The sequence below is a fragment of the Somniosus microcephalus genome, unplaced genomic scaffold (assembly GCF_052327205.1).
Source record: "Somniosus microcephalus isolate GS21.2 unplaced genomic scaffold, FLI_Smic_1.0 scaffold1265, whole genome shotgun sequence".
Taxonomy (NCBI): Eukaryota; Metazoa; Chordata; class Chondrichthyes; order Squaliformes; family Somniosidae; genus Somniosus; species Somniosus microcephalus.
Genome location: NW_028226452.1, coordinates 1 through 20,052, shown reverse-complemented (window position 1 = coordinate 20,052; position 20,052 = coordinate 1). Strand labels below are relative to the sequence as shown.

General features: G+C 52.4%; 1 protein-coding gene across 2 annotated transcripts in view; it reads right to left on the bottom strand.

Annotated features, from left to right (window-relative positions):
* Positions 1 to 10,411, bottom strand: part of LOC147080679 (lysosomal dipeptide transporter MFSD1-like) — a 29,173-nt gene extending 18,762 nt beyond the window's left edge. Inside the window, exons 1-2 of one of the 2 annotated variants that reach the window (XM_085981123.1) lie at positions 10,132 to 10,411; positions 2,557 to 2,609 (exon numbers count right to left, since the gene is read on the bottom strand). In XM_085981123.1, coding sequence (XP_085837249.1) covers positions 2,557 to 2,609; positions 10,132 to 10,285 — 207 coding nt within the window. In that variant the 5' untranslated portion in view covers positions 10,286 to 10,411. The other variant, XM_085981124.1, reaches the window with a different exon arrangement.
* Between the last annotated feature and the right edge of the window lie 9,641 nt (positions 10,412 to 20,052).

Sequence of the window (20,052 nt, the reverse complement as noted above, 5' to 3'; positions counted from 1 at the left end):
CAATGGACCATTTCTATTATCTCGGCGCAAGTTTCTTATATGAACCCACAATTCCTAACATAAGCATGCACTAGAAAGTGCATATTCTCCTCTAATTTTACACCTCTGACATCACATACTGCAACTGCGATATCAGCCCTCCAATGTGCTTCATGAAATCAGTTTCTCACTTTGCAATGTGGAAGCAGTTTCCTGGTTTGTGTTTTTGTAGCAATGTTACTTGCATCTGTGCTAAGCTCAAACCATGTACACCTCTGCCTCACAAAAGAACATGAATGTTTGGGTGTTGAATACCAAATATTGCATGAGAGCCCTCACCCTCACATCAAAAGTATTCATAAAAAACAGGAATAAGCATGTGTTTATTGGGCTATTTTTTTCACAAAGTCATCATTTCCAAATCATGCATTCCTGAATATAACGGCAATTGCTTCAACTGGAGAGTTACATAAATAAAAAAGGCACAAACCAGTCAAAAGCACTGGCATTTACATACTACAATTTGGTTACATATTTTATGGGTAGGTTACACCAGGAACACAAGCATTCATTAACCAATGTTAAACATTGAAAAACAGCAGATATGAGCTGCCCTATCTTTCAAAGGGACTGGAGCCAAAAGGTCAAACTCACTCACTGGGGAAAAGCACAATGGAAGTGTTAACTTGGCATGATCATTGCTATGATTGTTTTATTCACATGATGCATGAAAGATGCCACTTTTTATATTATACTTACTTCTGTGAACAATATACATTAACAAGCTTGCTAGGCATCTCAGAGAGCATTAATAGTCAGCCATGCAGGGTGGGACTGGAGTCGCATGTAGGCCAGAATGGGAAGTGGTGGCAAGCTCCCTTCCCCAAACCAGTTAGGTTTTTAATGGCAGTGCAGAAGCTTTCAGGGTGCTTTATCCCCTGGTGCCAGTCCACAAGTTACCAGATTTAATTTAAGAACTTTTGCTATGGCGGGATTTAAACTCTCAGCCTCTGGGTTGCTAATCCAATACCATAACCACAACACTAATGTACCACTGTTATACTGCTACAAAAAAAGCTATACCCTGTGCCTTGACTTATACCACATCTACTTCCAAATTAGTTTCGTGATTTCACTTTTTTTGTAGAATATATAAGTTTTCCTCCTATGTTTTCCATTAACTGCTTGGTAGAAATAAATAACTGATGAAATCATGACATTTTATTGTAGCTTATATCTGATTTGCAAATGGGAGACAAATCAACATACAATTATCTTCTGTCTGACACCGAACACAAAAATTAACCGCTATACAAAGCAAAACCTGGGTAGGTTTTTAAATGTCATAGCTCAAGCCTCATCAACCACTCCCACCACCACGCCACAGCCACATCACAACTGAATTGGTTTCAGAGCATTTAATGGCATCATGGTTCTGATATACAACTCAGTAAAAAAGCAAACCACAGAAACATGTAGGCCAAGAGTTTCTGCTCAAACTCATTTGCATATCACCAAACGCAAACTCTCATGAACCAGCACAATCGGGCAGCATTTTAGAATGTAATATTTAAAAAGTATATTTTTAAAAATTCTTTGCTATATTTAAGAGTGGTAACCTGGTGCAGCTTTATTAATACAGCTGAAAATGGGTTTATCACAAAAAAATAAGCATTTTTAATTAGTGTTCAGTCCACCACCTGTGAGTAACCTGATTTTAAATAACTGAAAATGACTTTAAAAAAACTACAGAATCATTTACGAGTTACATTGGTGTACAGTAATCAATTGCTTAGTAAATTGAAAAAATATTAAAAGCTTTTAAGACGTGCCATTTAGTGTCCTTGCGCCTAAAAAAAGGCTTAATTTTAAGAGCCTCCTCGAAGGCCCGCAAACGAGCACAATTAGCGGAAGCTCACAATGGTGATTCAATCGATCTGGGGGTGTTGGCAGTTTTGTGGGCAGAGCCACAACTGTGTTCTTATGATAGCAAAATACTGCAGATGCTGGAAATCTGAAATAACAACAGAAAATGCTGGAAAAACTCAGCATTTTGGATTTCCCCAGCATTTTCTGTTGTTATTTCGGATTTCCAGCGCCTGGCCTGCTGAGTTTTTCCAGCATTTACTGTGTTCTTATGGTTGTGCTTAGAATGTTTAAACACAAAAAAATCTTCAAACTGCTAGCAAAGTCGTAAAATTGCCCCAAAAATAAAAATTTAAACTGTTTCAGGCAGACGCTGTTCAGACGCCTATGCATTTCATTTATTACAGAATGCACTCTTCATTTTAACATTTTCTTTTAAGAGAGGTGGTTTATACAGACTCAGCAACCACTGCTGCATTCATGTAACAGATTTACTGATTTATACAAAAGTGTAATTGAAGTTAACACATAACTATTAAACGGTGGCAAAATATCTGAAATATTTAATGTGCATGAGTGTCACAGAATTCAAGGTACAGATAACATAGGAATCATACAATAAATATTCATAGTACTACGTGCACTACAATAAGTTTCTCTAAAGTTAGTAAGTGCTATAATGTTTACGATTTTCAACTGTTCAACACTTACGCTCATAACTTGGGTCTGCAAAGCAGCCGGGTTATCATAGCAGAAATAGCTACCTGAAAAAAAAAAACAATTAATGTATACACAAAGCCGAAACATGCCTGGCCAGCCAACTGACTGATGTAAAATGGAATCATGCAATTTACACCACTATCAATATCCCGAGATCCCAAACTCAGCTAGGCCATCAGGGAGGCATGGGGATTCAAACAGGCTTTACTGAAACCATTCCCATATTCTATCTGGTGCCCAGCAAGAGGGGCCATTTGTACATAGATGCCAACCATCAGCATTTCGCACAGTGACCACTTGTCAGCGTCAGTGACAAAGAACAGCACTAGATTTATAGCTCTGCATGGCCCCAAGTCACCCCAGAATGCTGTAGGGAGCAGTACTAAAAATACAAGATTTGTGCCTGCGAGATTGAAATGTACAAGAGTTTGCATTTCTTTAGGCCACTGAAGACCATAATCAGTAAAGCTCAGTTTACAAATGCCATGACACACCTTGACTCTGGTGGTATTGGTGAAGGACCTGAGCTTTGCACACAGCATCTACATTTTTTTTGTAAGCAGCCAGCATTTTTCAACTAGTATGCACACAAAGCATTTTCTGGCAAAATCAGCACGGGATCCAACTTCCTGTACTGCCACGGTTATCTCATAAACAAGCGAATGTGTGCCGTTCTGCACATGAACAATAGCACCAGATAGTTCCTGCATTCCTAAGGTTGAGTGGCAAATGTGAGGTTACCCAGCACACAATTGCATTATGCAAAGATGTATGGCTCACCATCCCCATGGTTGAATACCTCTTCTGAACACTGGGCTTCACTGTATTCAGAAATTGTGGGATCAATAATGCCTCTGCTGGGTCCCCTTGCCCACTAACCCACATGCTCCCACCTGCCCTAGCCCTGAACCCAGCTCTTTCTCTACTTCCTCTCCATCTCCCATCATGCCCGCTCAAAGCTCATCTTGTCCTGGAGAACCACCTCTTGCTCCTTGGAGCCCATTCCCAATAAACCACTGACCACCCGACTTCCCTTTATAGCCCCCAGTAGAGCTGACATTGTAAATGGTTGCCTCTCCTTGGGTACCTTCATCCTCACTCCCTTTCAAACTGCCCTCATCACACTTCTGCTCAGAAAACCCACCCTCGACCCCTGTCCTTGCAAACTACCACAATCACCAACTTTCCTTTCCTCTCCAAAGTCCTTGAATATGTTGTTGCCTTCCAAATCCATGCATATCTTTCACGCAACTCCCTCTTTGAAGCTCTCTAATCAGGTTTCCATCCCTGCCATGGCACCGAAATGGCCATAACCAAAGTCACAAGTGACATCTTCTATGATTGTGACCATGGTGCAGTATCCCTCCTCACTACAATTTCCTTCAGTTAAGCCTGGAGAAGACTGAAGTCACACACTCCATGCCTTCATCACCAATTCCATTCCCCTTCCCAATGGCTCAGGCTGATCTTTACTTTAAAAATCGCTCACCTCCAGCTATTTAAACATCAAACCCCAGCAGAACTTTAGTTTATCCCCCATAGCCGTTTATTTCCAGCCAACTTGACTCCATTTTTATTCAAACTGCGACCATCACCTCCCTCCCATTCTAGATTTTTGTCCCTGTCCCTTCCCCCACTGCCACGAATTCCAACTACCGACTGCCAAATGCCATGTCTTGATTGTTGATTCCCCGAGGGCTGCCTTGATCACAAATAGCCCAGTCCTGCCGACAGGAAAGTACCAAAGGGAGCAGTTTGAGAGCTCCATGCCAGGCAGAGAAATTTGCAGATACAGTATTTGGCATCATTGAGAAAAAGGTTGCAGTGCTGGAGGTTAGAGAGATAAGGAGTGATTTTTTTTTAAAGCACAATTCAAATTCAAATCACCAATGTTCCCTCTAAGCTGCACACGTGCTTGGCTGCGCAGCATTCTTGAATGGGCAGCACAGTTAAATAAACAGGCTGCGCACATAACCCTACACTGCAGGCTCGGTCAACCAAGGTTCCCCAGCCAATCGGTGCGAGAAGGCGGGACTCTCGGGACACACGTCAGTGGCTGGACAGGCCTGCCAATCACACGGTTCCCATCAAGATGAGGTTACAATGCAGCTGCCTGCCTGGAGTCAGGGTTGCCGGGGCGAAGGTGCAGTGGGAGTGCGAGTGCAGCCGAGGGCGTTAATAGACAGTCATAGGCAACTCAGTAAGTACCTCAGCAACCCGAGTGTTTCCCAGCACGCAAACCTGGCCAGTAACAAGAGTAATGTTAAGTTAACTTAAGAAACATTAGCCCTGAATGTACGAGGTGCACACGCGCCCATAGGGGCCGCACAAGTGCCGGGTTTAGGCATGCGAAGCGCATGAGCTGAAACCCGGAACTTGCAATCTGTCAAGAATTCTCGACAGATCATCAGCATGCCCAAGAAAAGGGCCTCTGCGGGTGGAGAGTTGCGCTATTTGCTCAACTTCCACCCGCTGAAAGGCCATCGAATTCTTACACCTGGTAAAAGCAGATGTGAGGCCTGCTTTTACCAGCATAAAAGAGTTAAAAAAGAGAAAAGTAAGATTTTATCACTCAGTTATAAATTAAAAACCCTGTCCAATAAGGTACGGTTATAGTAAGCCCCGTTAAAACATATTTTAAAAAAAAATTATAAATAAAATTTGTGTTTAACATTTAATTAAAGCAATTTTCATTAATTTTACATATGTAATAATTTTCATTTATTTATTTCAGTGTGTTGGTGCATTTTTGCAGTCACCCCCATTCATACTTTTGACAGTATGCACGGAACTGCCAAAAGTATGAAGGGGGATTCCCTTCTTCCATTGGTTGGGCTGGCCCAGGAGATCCCAGGGGCGCTTGCGAACCGCCTGCGCCCCGGGATACGTGGGCCTCTGCGCATTTCCAAGAGGAGAGGCCCAGGATCAGAAGCCTCCGTATCTACAGAGCCAGCAGGTAGGTTTGTAGAATTTTTTCTGATCGGAGGCATCTGCCCGCAGGAAGCCTCCGATCGGAAATTCAGGGCCTTTATTTTACTCATCTGCAGAGCTATTGGCCACACTGGTAAGTCCACTGGAGCTGCTTTGGGGAGGCCAGAAATTGTATCGGGCGTGGATCGAACAGGTCTCAGCCTTTGTTGGCAGTTTCTGTGGGGACTTGTTTGAGACAGAACCTCCATCTGCCCCAAAAATGGCCTCTGATGTCAGGAATTTCCTCATCCTCAGCCTGGTTTATGCAAAGCAGCCAGTATGCCTGCATTCCAAACAAGTCATAGCCAGAGGGTTCAGACATGGGTCTTAACCAAAAATGCAATCATTACCAGAAAATCAGTCCCCCTTTACAAGGGAGCGAACAGCCCTTTTAAAAAAAACTGTTGTGCCAGTGATGCCAATGATTCTGCAGTACTTAACACAAATATAACTGCTACCCTTTTTTTAAGGCTCAATTACTTTTGGATCAACCGTTTGATTTGACACCAGTTTTTGGCCCATTCACTATGATCCTCAATTTTAACATGCAAAGGCTGAAACACTTCGCTTCAGAGAATCACAATTACAGCAGTGAATATTTAAATACAACAACAAGAAGTATTTATATAGCGCCTTTAACAGAGTAAAACGTCCCAAGGTGCTTTACAGGAGTGCTATAAGACAAAATAGAACAATTTGAGGCAAGAAATCAGCTTGTGAGCAGTGCACCTCAGAAGGAAATATAAACATTCCTATAGCATCTGAAATCAAGACATATACTTGGGATATACAAAGCACACATTCTTGCAGTATTGAACTGTCAGAGCCAATGCACACCCAAGTTTAATGTGCGGAGAATGTCAATAGACATGGTTGAGCATTGCTTCTGTGGAATTGGGCCTAAGCCTCCACTATCATGGCAATAAGTTTGTAGTGAAGTGAGAGCAAGGCCCATAAGGCTGGACTGAAGGAAGGTAATTGGATGGTGGTAGTAAGGTCGGTGGTGATAAGGATTGCAGGACTGTTGGGTGTATTTGAGGTGGGAGAGATGATGGTTCATGTAAAGCACTCTTAGATGGCCAGTTTTCCAAGAGCTCTGACAGCTAGGGACACTGATGGTCGATGTTGTTCCTGCTCTTCCTCCACTTCATGCTGCCCAGGTAGTGGTAAGGGGTAGTACGTCATTATGGAAAAGTTATGCAGCAGACAACTGCAAATCTGGATACCCATTCAGGATTGTACAAGAGAGCTCTGGAATATACCGCGCTTTGAAATAAACAGGCCGCACACAACTTCGTCGTGGCATGCGGCACCAGGTAATGTAAACTGCCCATGGACAAAAAAGTAGTGCTCAGAGGAGTTTGTAGCCCACCCAGTACAAAGAAAATTTAGAGGGGACATTGCAAATCCCCCAATAATTTGAATTAAGCAACGCTGAATCATCAACGAACTGTAAAGTTCATCGGGAGCAAGGGACCACTCACAGGGATAGCACTGAGAGTAACAGAAATATCTGGTGAAGACCTAAAAATATAAAAGGAAATGTTTCAAAAACTTCCAATAGTTAAAAGTAGAAAGAGGATAAACTTGAAAGTATAACATTGCTACTGCACTCATGTTGGCCCACATAGAATTCTCATATATTACACAGAGATTGAGCAGACGCACAAGTTGCAGCCTTTTATTTCAAAGAACCATGCAATTAATATTTCAAGACAAAACTTGAACATATTGACTAGATTATTTTTAGCCTCCAAGTCATGAGTTATGCTATTATAGAAGTATTAATAAAAGAGTATCCATATAAATAAACTGGTGTTTCCAACCCAACCGCATTAGTAACTTCCAGCACCTTCCATATAGAAAGCAGACTGGACCAGCTACAAAATCATCAACTGGAGGGATTACCAATAATTGACCCTACATCATACTCGGACATCAAGGAAACCAATTTTTATTTATTTGGCAGAGCTTCATGTCCCTGCATACAAAAAGATTACCTCTATGTAGTCTTTCCTCACATCGGACAAATGTTTGGTGTATCAGAAAGTTTGACTCTCACCTAAAAAAAAAAATTCAACCAAACTTCCGTTTCATCACTTGACTAGCTACAGCCCCCATTTCGCACACTACAAAATGTTCTCAAACTCAGCTATATCTGCCTCATAGCTGTTAATATAAATGTTATTCCACAAGCAAGGTTGATAGCACACGCCATTCCCCAAGTCTCTCAACTTTGCATTTCTTCGCATTAAACAACATCTGCCACTAGACAGCTGAGCTCCCCAGGTAACCTGTACTGGTCTCCTTTTTTCACGATGACGCTTCTCAAGTGGTAAATACTTTGGCCCGTAATTTGCAGTCAGCGGCGAAACAAAGGTGTTCGTCGCTGGCCCCAAAGTAAGCTTCCCACAATCCTCGCGATCTCTGTGGTGAGAAGTTGGGCTTTTTCAACGTGTAGTTGAAATCAGTGGAAGTTCCTTACACGAGCTGCTGCGACGTCAACAAGCTATCTAAGCAGCCAATCACAATGCAGAATTCTCACAAATCGAGAATCAGGAAGTGAGTAAGCGCCTTTGATTCTAACTTTTTAAAAAGTTAGAGAGTAAAACAAAGATTGGGGTTGTCACATGGGGAAAAGGTAAACCTGAAATAAAGGTGAACAAACTTCTTTAAAAAATTTAAAGTTTCTTAAAAATTGTAATTTTTATTAAAATGGATAAAATTGACACTCCACAAAATTTTAATGACTTTTGCAGGGCCATAACATTTGTTTTGCAGTCAATACGCTGTTAAAACCCCAGTTACATCTAATCCAAAAGGGTCTAACTTTTAATGGGGTATTTAATAGTGGTGGTACTGCGGACGATCCAAAGTTTTGTCAGTTTCCCTGATTTTGGCGGGGAAGGGCACACGCAGCCAGTGTCGGAGATGTGAATGAATGACTGCAACTTCAGGATTTCCACGTTAGGATGCACGAGCGCTACATCCTGAAGTTGCGGTCAGTCCACCGCAAATTACAGGCCCATGCTCCATTTCCCTTATAAAAGTCTGATTCACTCTAACCTCACCCCCTTGAGCCTATTACTAATTAAAATGACCGTGAAAATTACCGCCATTTTTGAAGTAACATAAACTATCACACATACATGTTTGAACTCAAAAACTCAGCAAGATCGGATTCTTACATTCCTTGTGACAGAGGGAGGCAATATACACTTAATAGCACAGTTTTAAAGAGTGTGCAGGGACAGAGGGACCGGGGAGTTAATGTGCATAGGTCCCTGAAGGTAGCGGGACATATAGAGAGAGCGGTTAGCAAAGCATACGGGATCTTGGGCTTCATAAATAGAGGTATTGAGTACAAAAGTAGAGAAGTTATGCTAAACCTTTTTAAAGCACTGGTTTGGCCACAACTGGAGTATTGCGTCCAGTTCTGGTCACCACTTTTGGAAGGCTGTGAAGGCCCTTGAGAGGGTGCAGAAGAAATTTACCAGAATGGTTCCGGGGATGGGGGAATCTTAGCTACAAGGACAGGTTGGAGAAGCTGGATTTGTTTTCATTAGAGCAAAGGAGGTTGAGGGGTGATTTGACAGAGGTGTACAAGATTATGACGGGTTTGGATAGGCTAGACAGGGAAAGCTGTTCTCACTAGTTGATGGTACAATGACTAGGGAACACAGATTTAAGGTTTTGGGCTAGAGATACAGTGAGGAAAAACTTTTTTTACGCAGCGAGTGGTGATGACCTGGAACTCGTTGCCGATGACCTGGAACTCGAAGTGGTGGAAGCGGAGACACTCGATGTTTTCAAGGAGAGACCAGATAAGCACTTGAGGGAAATAAACTTGCAGGGCTACTGGGATAGAGCAGGGAATGGGACTGACTGGATTGCTCTGGTGAGCCCACATGGACTCGGTGGGCCGAATGGTCTCCTTCTGTGCCGTAATGACTCTCTTCCAGTTTTCCAAACCGCCATAATTGCATCTTCCACAGAGTACAAACCATGATGGTGTCAAAAACTAAAGTTGACACATCAATATCTAAAAGTCTAAGACGACTTTGCGGTGAACTATTAAGCAAATCATGTTATTAAGCAAATCATGTGTATCCTATCCCAAAGTGCACGCGTGAGCAAAACAGCTTCTTGCGCAAACCACCAACTTCAAGAGAAAGTTTCGTGTAACATAAACACCGCACACTTCAGATTCACAGGAAGTTACACAAAAGTCACAAGACAGCCCACACCTCATTCGCATCTGCAGCAGTCACAAGTGAAGTCACTCAACCACTTTATGTAAATTCTCCAACTGTAACTAATGTTAGGTATGCTGAGAGATGAAACATCTGAATGGTGAGACGACATAAGCCAGCAGTGGGGCAGGTTCCAAACACCAAGCAGCGACAGAGCCCCGGCAGAATCTTCAAACCAGCTTCACCCACAACACAAGCACCGGCCGGCCGGCCTGCTGTGAAATGGCTGGCCTTGGCTTGTCAGCGGCGGGGCAGCAGCGAGTGAAGCCGCGCCGCCGGACAGGGCCGGGGTTAGTTGCCGATCCTCAGTCACAGCGGCTCACAGTCTCGGGGACGGACTCACCGAAGCCCAGGAAACACATCAGGGCCAGCACTACGAAACGGTGCGGCCATCTCCGGGGGTCGCACAGGGCACCACCGCAGCCTTGGCCCGGCTCCCAAGCTCGGTCGCCATCCTGCCCGTCCAGCAAGGCTTCCCTCTCCGCCTCTGCGGCCATTCTGTCGCCGCTCGGCCAGCCGCCGCCTCCCGTTCTCACATGAGCCAGATCCACACTTCCTGGAGACGCGACGGGAACTTCCTGGAGACGGATGGAGATCCTCAACCACTTCAAACTCCCCCAGCACTGTAGAGAGTCAGCAACAGAGCACAGGCACTTTGTGGTTTAAAATAATCTTAATATTCATCATTCTCAAAATAAACACAGCACCAAATGGTTTGGAAGTCATGTCATCCTAATCCTACTAATCACATAAATGTCACACTGTTCACATTTCCATTGATGTTGACAGTTCTACTGACAGAAGGAAATATTAAATATAAGAAAGCAAAATCTACCTCTCCATCTACTATTAAAAACTAGCTGGAGTGCCCGACGGTGCCGAGGGTTTTTTGAGGGGATGTTTTTGTTGGAAGAGAGAGAGAGTGAGAGTGGGGGGAGTAGAGAGAGACGGGAGTACAGAGAGACCGGGGGGGGAGGGAGGGAGGGGGGGGGGGGGGGGAGTACAGAGAGACCGGGGAGGGAGGGGGGGGGGGGAGTACAGAGAGACCGGGGAGGGAGGGGGGGGGGGGAGTACAGAGAGACCGGGGAGGGAGGGGGGGGGGGGAGGGAGGGGGGGGGGGAGTACAGAGAGACCGGGGGGGGGGGAGGGGGGGGGGGGGGGGGAGTACAGAGAGACCGGGGAGGGAGGGAGGGAGGGAGGGGGGGGGGGGGGGGGAGTACAGAGAGACCGGGGAGGGAGGGAGGGGGGGGGGGGGGAGGGAGGGAGGGGGGGGGGGGGGGGAGGGAGGGAGGGGGGGGGGGGAGTACAGAGAGACCGGGGAGGGAGGGGGGGGGGGGGAGGGAGGGAGGGGGGGGGGGGGGAGTACAGAGAGACCGGGGGGAGGGGGGGGGGGGGGAGTACAGAGAGACCGGGGAGGGAGGGAGGGAGGGAGGGAGGGAGGGGGGGGGGGGAGTACAGAGAGACCGGGGAGGGAGGGGGGGGGGGGAGGGAGGGAGGGGGGGGGGGGGGGAGGGAGGGAGGGGGGGGGGGGGGGGAGGGAGGGAGGGGGGGGGGGGGGGGAGGGAGGGAGGGGGGGGGGGGGGGGAGTACAGAGAGACCGGGGGGAGGGGGGGGGGGGGGAGTACAGAGAGACCGGGGAGGGAGGGAGGGAGGGAGGGGGGGGGGGGGAGTACAGAGAGACCGGGGAGGGAGGGAGGGGGGGGGGGGGGGAGGGAGGGAGGGGGGGGGGGGAGGGAGGGAGGGAGGGGGGGGGGGGGGAGTACAGAGAGACCGGGGAGGGAGGGAGGGGGGGGGGGAGTACAGAGAGACCGGGGAGGGGGGGGGGAGTACAGAGAGACCGGGGAGGGGGGGGGAGTACAGAGAGACCGGGGAGGGGGGGGGGGAGTACAGAGAGACCGGGGAGGGGGGGGGGGAGTACAGAGAGACCGGGGAGGGGGGGGGGGAGTACAGAGAGACCGGGGAGGGGGGGGGGGAGTACAGAGAGACCGGGGAGGGGGGGGGGAGTACAGAGAGACCGGGGAGGGGGGGGGGAGTACAGAGAGACCGGGGAGGGGGGGGGGAGTACAGAGAGACCGGGGAGGGGGGGGGGAGTACAGAGAGACCGGGGAGGGGGGGGGGGAGTACAGAGAGACCGGGGAGGGGGGGGGGAGTACAGAGAGACCGGGGAGGGGGGGGGGGAGTACAGAGAGACCGGGGAGGGGGGGGGAGTACAGAGAGACCGGGGAGGGGGGGGGGGGAGTACAGAGAGACCGGGGAGGGGGGGGGGAGTACAGAGAGACCGGGGAGGGGGGGGGAGTACAGAGAGACCGGGGAGGGGGGGGGGAGTACAGAGAGACCGGGGAGGGGGGGGGAGTACAGAGAGACCGGGGAGGGGGGGGGGAGTACAGAGAGACCGGGGAGGGGGGGGGAGTACAGAGAGACCGGGGAGGGGGGGGGAGTACAGAGAGACCGGGGAGGAGGGGGGAGTACAGAGAGACCGGGGAGGGGGGGGGGAGTACAGAGAGACCGGGGAGGGGGGGGGGAGTACAGAGAGACCGGGGAGGGGGGGGGGAGTACAGAGAGACCGGGGAGGGGGGGGGGAGTACAGAGAGACCGGGGAGGGGGGGGGGAGTACAGAGAGACCGGGGAGGGGGGGGGGAGTACAGAGAGACCGGGGAGGGGGGGGGGGAGTACAGAGAGACCGGGGAGGGGGGGGGGAGTACAGAGAGACCGGGGAGGGGGGGGGGAGTACAGAGAGACCGGGGAGGGGGAGGGGGAGGGGAGTACAGAGAGACCGGGGAGGGGGGGGGGGGGGGGGAGTACAGAGAGACCGGGGAGGGGGAGGGGGAGGGGAGTACAGAGAGACCGGGGAGGGGGGGGGGGGGGGGAGTACAGAGAGACCGGGGAGGGGGGGGGGGGGGGGAGTACAGAGAGACCGGGGAGGGGGAGGGGGAGTACAGAGAGACCGGGGAGGGGGAGGGGGAGGGGGGGGGGGAGTACAGAGAGACCGGGGAGGGGGGGGGGGGGAGTACAGAGAGACCGGGGAGGGGGGGGGGGGAGTACAGAGAGACCGGGGAGGGGGGGGGGGGGAGTACAGAGAGACCGGGGAGGGGAGGGGAGGGGAGGGGAGGGGGGGGGGGGTACAGAGAGACCGGGGAGGGGAGGGGGGGGGGGGAGTACAGAGAGACCGGGGAGGGGAGGGGGGGGGGGGAGTACAGAGAGACCGGGGGGGGGGGGGGGGGGAGTACAGAGAGACCGGGGAGGGGGGGGGGGGGGGGAGTACAGAGAGACCGGGGAGGGGGGGGGGGGGGGAGTACAGAGAGACCGGGGAGGGGGGGGGGGGGGGGGAGTACAGAGAGACCGGGGAGGGGGGGGGGGGGGGGGGAGTACAGAGAGACCGGGGAGGGGGGGGGAGTACAGAGAGACCGGGGAGGGGGGAGGGGGGGGGAGTACAGAGAGACCGGGGAGGGGGGGGAGTACAGAAGTACAGAGAGACCGGGGAGGGGGGAGGGGGGGGGAGTACAGAGAGACCGGGGAGGGGGGAGGGGGGGGAGTACAGAGAGACCGGGGAGGGGGGAGGGGGGGGAGTACAGAGAGACCGGGGAGGGGGGGGGAGTACAGAGAAACCGGGGAGGGGGGGGGAGTACAGAGAGACCGGGGAGGGGGGAGGGGGGAGGGGGGAGGGGGGAGCAGTACAGAGAGACCGGGGAGGGGGGAGGGGGGGGGGAGTACAGAGAGACCGGGGAGGGGGGAGGGGGGGGGGAGTACAGAGAGACCGGGGAGGGGGGAGGGGGGGGAGTACAGAGAGACCGGGGAGGGGGGGGGAGTACAGAGAGACCGGGGAGGGGGGGGAGTACAGAGAGACCGGGGGGGGGGGGGAGTACAGAGAGACCGGGGAGGGGGGGGAGTACAGAGAGACCGGGGAGGGGGGAGGGGGGAGGGGGGGGGAGTACAGAGAGACGGGGGAGGGGGGGGGGAGTACAGAGAGACCGGGGAGGGGGGAGGGGGGGGGAGTACAGAGAGACCGGGGAGGGGGGAGGGGGGGGAGTACAGAGAGACCGGGGAGGGGGGAGGGGGGGGGAGTACAGAGAGACCGGGGAGGGGGGGAGGGGGGGGGAGTACAGAGAGACCGGGGAGGGGGGAGGGGGGGGGAGTACAGAGAGACCGGGGAGGGGGGAGGGGGGGGAGTACAGAGAGACCGGGGAGGGGGGAGGGGGGGGAGTACAGAGAGACCGGGGAGGGGGGAGGGGGGGGAGTACAGAGAGACCGGGGGGGGGGGGGAGTACAGAGAGACCGGGGGGGGGGGGGGGGGGGGGGAGTACAGAGAGACCGGGGGGGGGGGGGGGGGGGGGGAGTACAGAGAGACCGGGGAGGGGGGGGGGGGAGTACAGAGAGACCGGGGGGAGGGAGGGGGGGGGGGGAGTACAGAGAGACCGGGGAGGGGGGGGAGTACAGAGAGACCGGGGAGGGGGGGGGGGGGGGAGTACAGAGAGACCGGGGAGGGGGGGGGGGGGGGGGAGTACAGAGAGACCGGGGAGACCGGGGAGGGGGGGGGGGGGGAGTACAGAGAGACCGGGGAGGGGGGGGGGGGGAGTACAGAGAGACCGGGGAGGGGGGGGGGGGGGGGGGGAGTACAGAGAGACCGGGGAGGGGGGGGAGTACAGAGAGACCGGGGGGGGGGGGGGGGGGAGAGTAGAGAGAGACCGGGGGGGGGGGGGAGTAGAGAGAGACCGGGGGGGGGGGGGGGGGGGAGTAGAGAGAGACCGGGGGGGGGGAGTAGAGAGAGACCGGGGGGGGGGGGGGGGGGAGTACAGAGAGACCGGGGGGGGGGGGGGAGTACAGAGAGACCGGGGAGGGGGGGGGGGGGAGTACAGAGAGACCGGGGAGGGGGGGGGGGGGGGGGAGTACAGAGAGACCGGGGAGGGGGGGGGGGGGGAGTACAGAGAGACCGGGGAGGGGGGGGGAGTACAGAGAGACCGGGGAGGGGAGGGGGGGGGGGGGGAGTACAGAGAGACCGGGGGGGGGGGGGGGAGTACAGAGAGACCGGGGGGGGGGGGGGGGGGAGTACAGAGAGACCGGGGGGGGGGGGGGAGTACAGAGAGACCGGGGAGGAGGGGGGGGGGGGGGGAGTACAGAGAGACCGGGGAGGGAGGGGGGGGGGGAGTACAGAGAGAGGGGGGGGGGGGGAGTACAGAGAGAGGGGGGAGGAGGGGGGGGGGGAGTACAGAGAGACCGGGGAGGGGGGGGGGAGTACAGAGAGACCGGGGGGGGGGGGGGGGGGTAGTACAGAGAGACCGGGGGGGGGGAGTAGAGAGAGACCGGGGGGGGGGGGGGAGTACAGAGAGACCGGGGGGGAGTACAGAGAGACCGGGGGGGGGGGGAGGGAGTACAGAGAGACGGCGGGGGGGGGAGGAGTACAGAGAGACGGGGGGGGGGAGGAGTACAGAGAGACGGGGGGGGGGGGAGGGAGTACAGAGAGACGGCGGGGGGGGGAGGAGTACAGAGAGACGGGGGGGGGGAGGAGTACAGAGAGACGGGGGGGGGGAGTACAGAGAGACGGGGGGGGCGTACAGAGAGACGGGGGGGGAGTACAGAGAGACGGGGGGGAGTACAGAGAGACGCGGGGGGGGGGAGTACAGAGAGACGGGGGGGGGGAGTACAGAGAGACGGGGGGGGGGGACCTCAATTCAACAACGGGCGAAGAACCAGACTTCACCAATAATCAGGGAAACAATTATATTTTCGGGAATAACCACTTTGACATCCCTTCCCTTCCATACAGGCATAACTGCGACAAGCAGTCAAATATCAACGGAAAACAGCTACTACAGCTCTGCCGAAACCTGGGTCTGTACATTGTCGCTACTACAGCTCTGCCGAAACCTGGGTCTGTACATTGTCAATGGTAGGTTCATAGGAGACCTCCTAGGAAGATCGACCTATTGCTCACCTCTTGGCTGCAGCACAGTAGACTATATGATTACAGACTTAGACCCATCCTCTTTCAGAGCATTCACAGTCAAACCACAAACAACACTGTCAGATCACAGTCAAATTACTATGTTCCTCAAAAAGACAGAAACAAACAACATAGAAACACAACCCAGTAAACTGTACAACACCAAAAAGTCGTACAGATGGGCCAAAAACGACACGGAAAAATACCAGAAAACAATTAGCAATGCATCAACTCAAGCTCTCTTAGGCACCTTTCTGGATAACATATACACTCACAATAAAGAAGGCGTAAACCGGGCAGTTAGTAAACTAAACAATATTTTTGATAATTTGGCAACAAATGCAAACTTGAAAGCTCGCAAGAACAAACCCAAAACAAAAAACTATGAAAAATGGTTTGACCGAGATTGCCATAACATGAGGAAAAAACTTAGAAAAATATCAAACCAAAAACACAGACATCCAGAAAACGAGGAACTACGCCTTACTTATTGTCAGACACTAACACAATACAGAAACACACTCAGAACCAAAAAGAGCAATATATTAAGAATACACTCAGCTCCATGGAGGAATCCATTGATTCCAATTGTTTCTGGGAAAACTTGAAAACACTACACAAAAAACAACACGACGATTTGGCCATTCAAAATGGGGACACATGGGTAAACCACTTTGAAAAATTATACCAGAAAAACACACTAAGACCAGAGCAACACCAAATATGCAAAAAACTGGAAAAGCTAGAAATGGCCATAAAAGATAACCAAAACCCGCTGGACGCCATAATAACAGAAAAAGAACTTCTTGAAAAACTCAAGGACCTGCGACCAGGAAAAGCCTGCGGGACAGACGGCATACTAAACGAGATGATTAAACACACAGACAACAAAATGAAACTGGCTATCCTAAAACTCTTCAACTTGGTTCTGAGTGTCGGTTACTTCCCTGATATCTGGAACAAAGGACTCATAACGCCCATATACAAAAGTGGGGACAAAATCGACCCAAACAACTATCGAGGCATCTGTGTAAACAGTAACCTGGGGAAGGTATTCTGTAGCATCATAAACAAAAGACTTATAAACTTCCTTGAGCACAATGTCTTGAGTAAAAGCCAAATTGGATTCCTGCCAAACTATAGAACATCCGATCATATCTTCACCCTACAGACCCTAATTGACAAACACGTTCACCATAACAAAAGCAAAATCTACGCATGCTTTGTAGATTTCCAAAAGGCTTTCGACTCCATCTGGCATGACGGTTTATTCCTGAAACTTATCGAAAGCGGGGTAGGAGGGAAAACATATGATGTAATTAAATCAATGTATACAAACAACAAATGTGCAGTTAAAATTGGAGACAAACAAACAAAATACTTCCCACAGGGGCGGGGGGTGACGCAGGGCTCGCCAATCTCACCGACACTCTTTAATATTTACATAAATGGATTGGCAAAACTACTTGAACAATCTACAGCACCCGGCCTCACCCTATATGAATCCAAGGTTAAATTCCTCCTCTATGCAGACGACCTGGTTCTGCTGTCACCAACTAAGGAGGGGCTACAGCAAAACCTGGAGCTGCTGGAGTCGTACTGCCAGGCTTGGGCCCTGACAATAAATCCCCAAAAAACCAAAGTCCTTGTGTTCCAGCAAAGATCCAAACATCAGGGACCCAAAATAAATTTCACAGTAGGAACAACCAAAATTGAACAAACCACTAACTACACATACTTGGGCTTAAAAATCAGTTCTACGGGAAACTTCAAACTGGCTGTGAATGAACTGAAAGAGAAAGCAAGAAGGGCTTTCTATGCCATCAAAAAATCAATCCAAATAGAAATCCCAATTAGCGTTTGGCTCAAAATTTTCAAATCAGTAATTGAACCAATTGCACTCTATGGCAGTGAGGTATGGGGACCGCTAACTCAACAAGAATTTGCAAAATGGGACAAATACCCAATTGAGATCCTACATGCAGAATTCTGTAAAAGTATCCTCCGGACTCAAAGGAAAACAGTAAACAATGCATGCAGGGCGGAACTAGGCCAATATCCATTAATAATCACTATCCAAAAAAGAGCCACCAAATTTTGGAATCACCTACAAATGAGCAATCCCCAATGCTATCACTACGACGCCCTGAAATGCCAAGAGCTGACCATAAAGAAGAATACCCTCAGTCAACTAGTCCTGGGACTCAGTGAAGTAACTACTAACAATACTAACAATAACCAGCCCCAGGACAGTGACAGGGTAACACAAAGAATTCGACCCAACACAATCGTCGCTAAGCAAAAGGAAAAATATCTGACATATTGGGCAGAAACAACAAAAACCCAAAGCAAACTCAATTGCTACTTGGCCCTAAACAGGCAATACAACATAGCTGATTACCTGACCATGGTAAAGGATAACAAACTGAGAAGAACCTTGACAAGGTACAGACTTAGCGAACATAGCCTAGCGATCGAAAAAGGCAGACACAGGCAGACCAGGCTACCAAGAGAAGACAGGATATGCTCTCACTGCAGTCAGGGAGTAGTGGAGACAGAGATGCACTTCCTCACAGCCTGCGGAAAATATCAGGGCATCAGGGAGAATTTCTACCAAAAATTCTCACAAATATGCCCTGATTTCAGAAATCTGAATGACAACCAAAAACTCCCATTCCTACTGGGAGAGGAGAGAAGCTGTGTAACACTGGCGGCACACTATGTTGCAGCTTGCCATGAACAGAGGGACAACCAGTAAACTAAGAAAAAGAATATATATAAACAATGCGAATGTATATTTATACACTCAGGGATATACCTGTTTATACACTGTATGAATAGAACTGCGTTTATGTGCTAAACCATAAATGTATTTTGATGCTTTGGCAACATAAGATGTAACTTATCATGCCAATAAAGCGATTTGAATTGTGAATTGTGAGTACAGAGAGACCGGGGGGGGGGGGGAGTACAGAGAGACGGGGGGGGGGGGGGAGTACAGAGAGACGGGCGGGGGGGGGGGGGGAGTACAGAGAGACGGGGGGGGGGGGGGGGGGAGTACAGAGAGACGGGGGGGTGGAGTACAGAGAGACGGGGGGGGGGAGTACAGAGAGACGGGGGGGGAGTACAGAGAGACGGGGGGGGAGGAGTACAGAGAGACGGGGTGGGGAGTACAGAGAGACGGGGGGGGGAGTACAGAGAGACGGGGGGGGAGTACAGAGAGACGGGGGGGGGAGTACAGAGAGACGGGGGGGGAGTACAGAGAGACGGGGGGGGAGTACAGAGAGACGAGGGGGGGAGTACAGGGAGACGAGGGGGGAGTAGAGAGAGACGAGGGGGGGAGTAGGAGGGGAGTAGAGGGGGGTGGAGGGGGAGTAGAGGGGGGGAGAGGGGGGGAGTAGAGGGGGGGAGAGAGGGGGGAGGGGGGGGAGTAGAGGGGGGAGGGGGGGAGTAGAGGGGGGGAGGGGGGGGGAGTAGAGGGGGGGAGGGGGAGAGGGGGAGTAGAGGGGGGGGGTAGAGGGGGGGGGGGAGTAGAGGGGGGAGGGGGGGGAGTAGGGGGAGGGGGGGAGTAGAGGGGGGGGGGGGGAGTAGAGGGGGGAGGGGGGGGAGTAGAGGGGGGAGGGGGGGGGAGTAGAGGGGGGAGGGGGGGGAGTAGAGGGGGTGAGGGGGGGGGGAGTAGAGGGGGGAGGGGGGGGGAGGGGAGTAGAGGGGGGGGAGTAGGGGGAGGGGGAGTAGAGGGGAGGGGGGAGTAGGGGGAGGGGGGGAGTAGAGGGGGGGAGGGGGGGGGGAGTAGAGGGGGGAGGGGGGGAGTAGAGGGGGGAGGGGGGGGAGTAGAGGGGGGAGGGGGGGGGAGTAGAGGGGGGAGGGGGGAGTTGAGGTAGAGGGGGGTAGGGGGGGGGAGTAGAGGGGGGAGGGGGGGGGGAGTAGAGGGGGGAGGGGGGGGGAGTAGAGGGGGGAGGGGGGGGAGTAGAGGGGGAGGGGGGGGGAGTAGAGGGGGGAGGGGGGTGGGGGGAGTAGAGGGGGGAGGGGGGGGGAGTAGAGGGGGGAGGGGGGGGGGAGTAGAGGGGGGAGGGGGGGGGAGTAGAGGGGGGAGGGGGGGGGAGTAGAGGGGGGAGGGGGGGGGAGTAGGGGGGAGGGGGGGAGTGGGGGGGAGTAGAGGGGGGAGGGGGGGGGGAGTAGAGGGGGGAGGGGGGGGGGGGAGTAGAGGGGGGAGGGGGGGGGAGTAGAGGGGGGAGGGGGGGGGAGTAGAGGGGGGAGGGGGGGGGGAGTAGAGGGGGGAGGGGGGGGAGTAGAGGGGGAGGGGGGGGGAGTAGGGAGGGTGGGAGA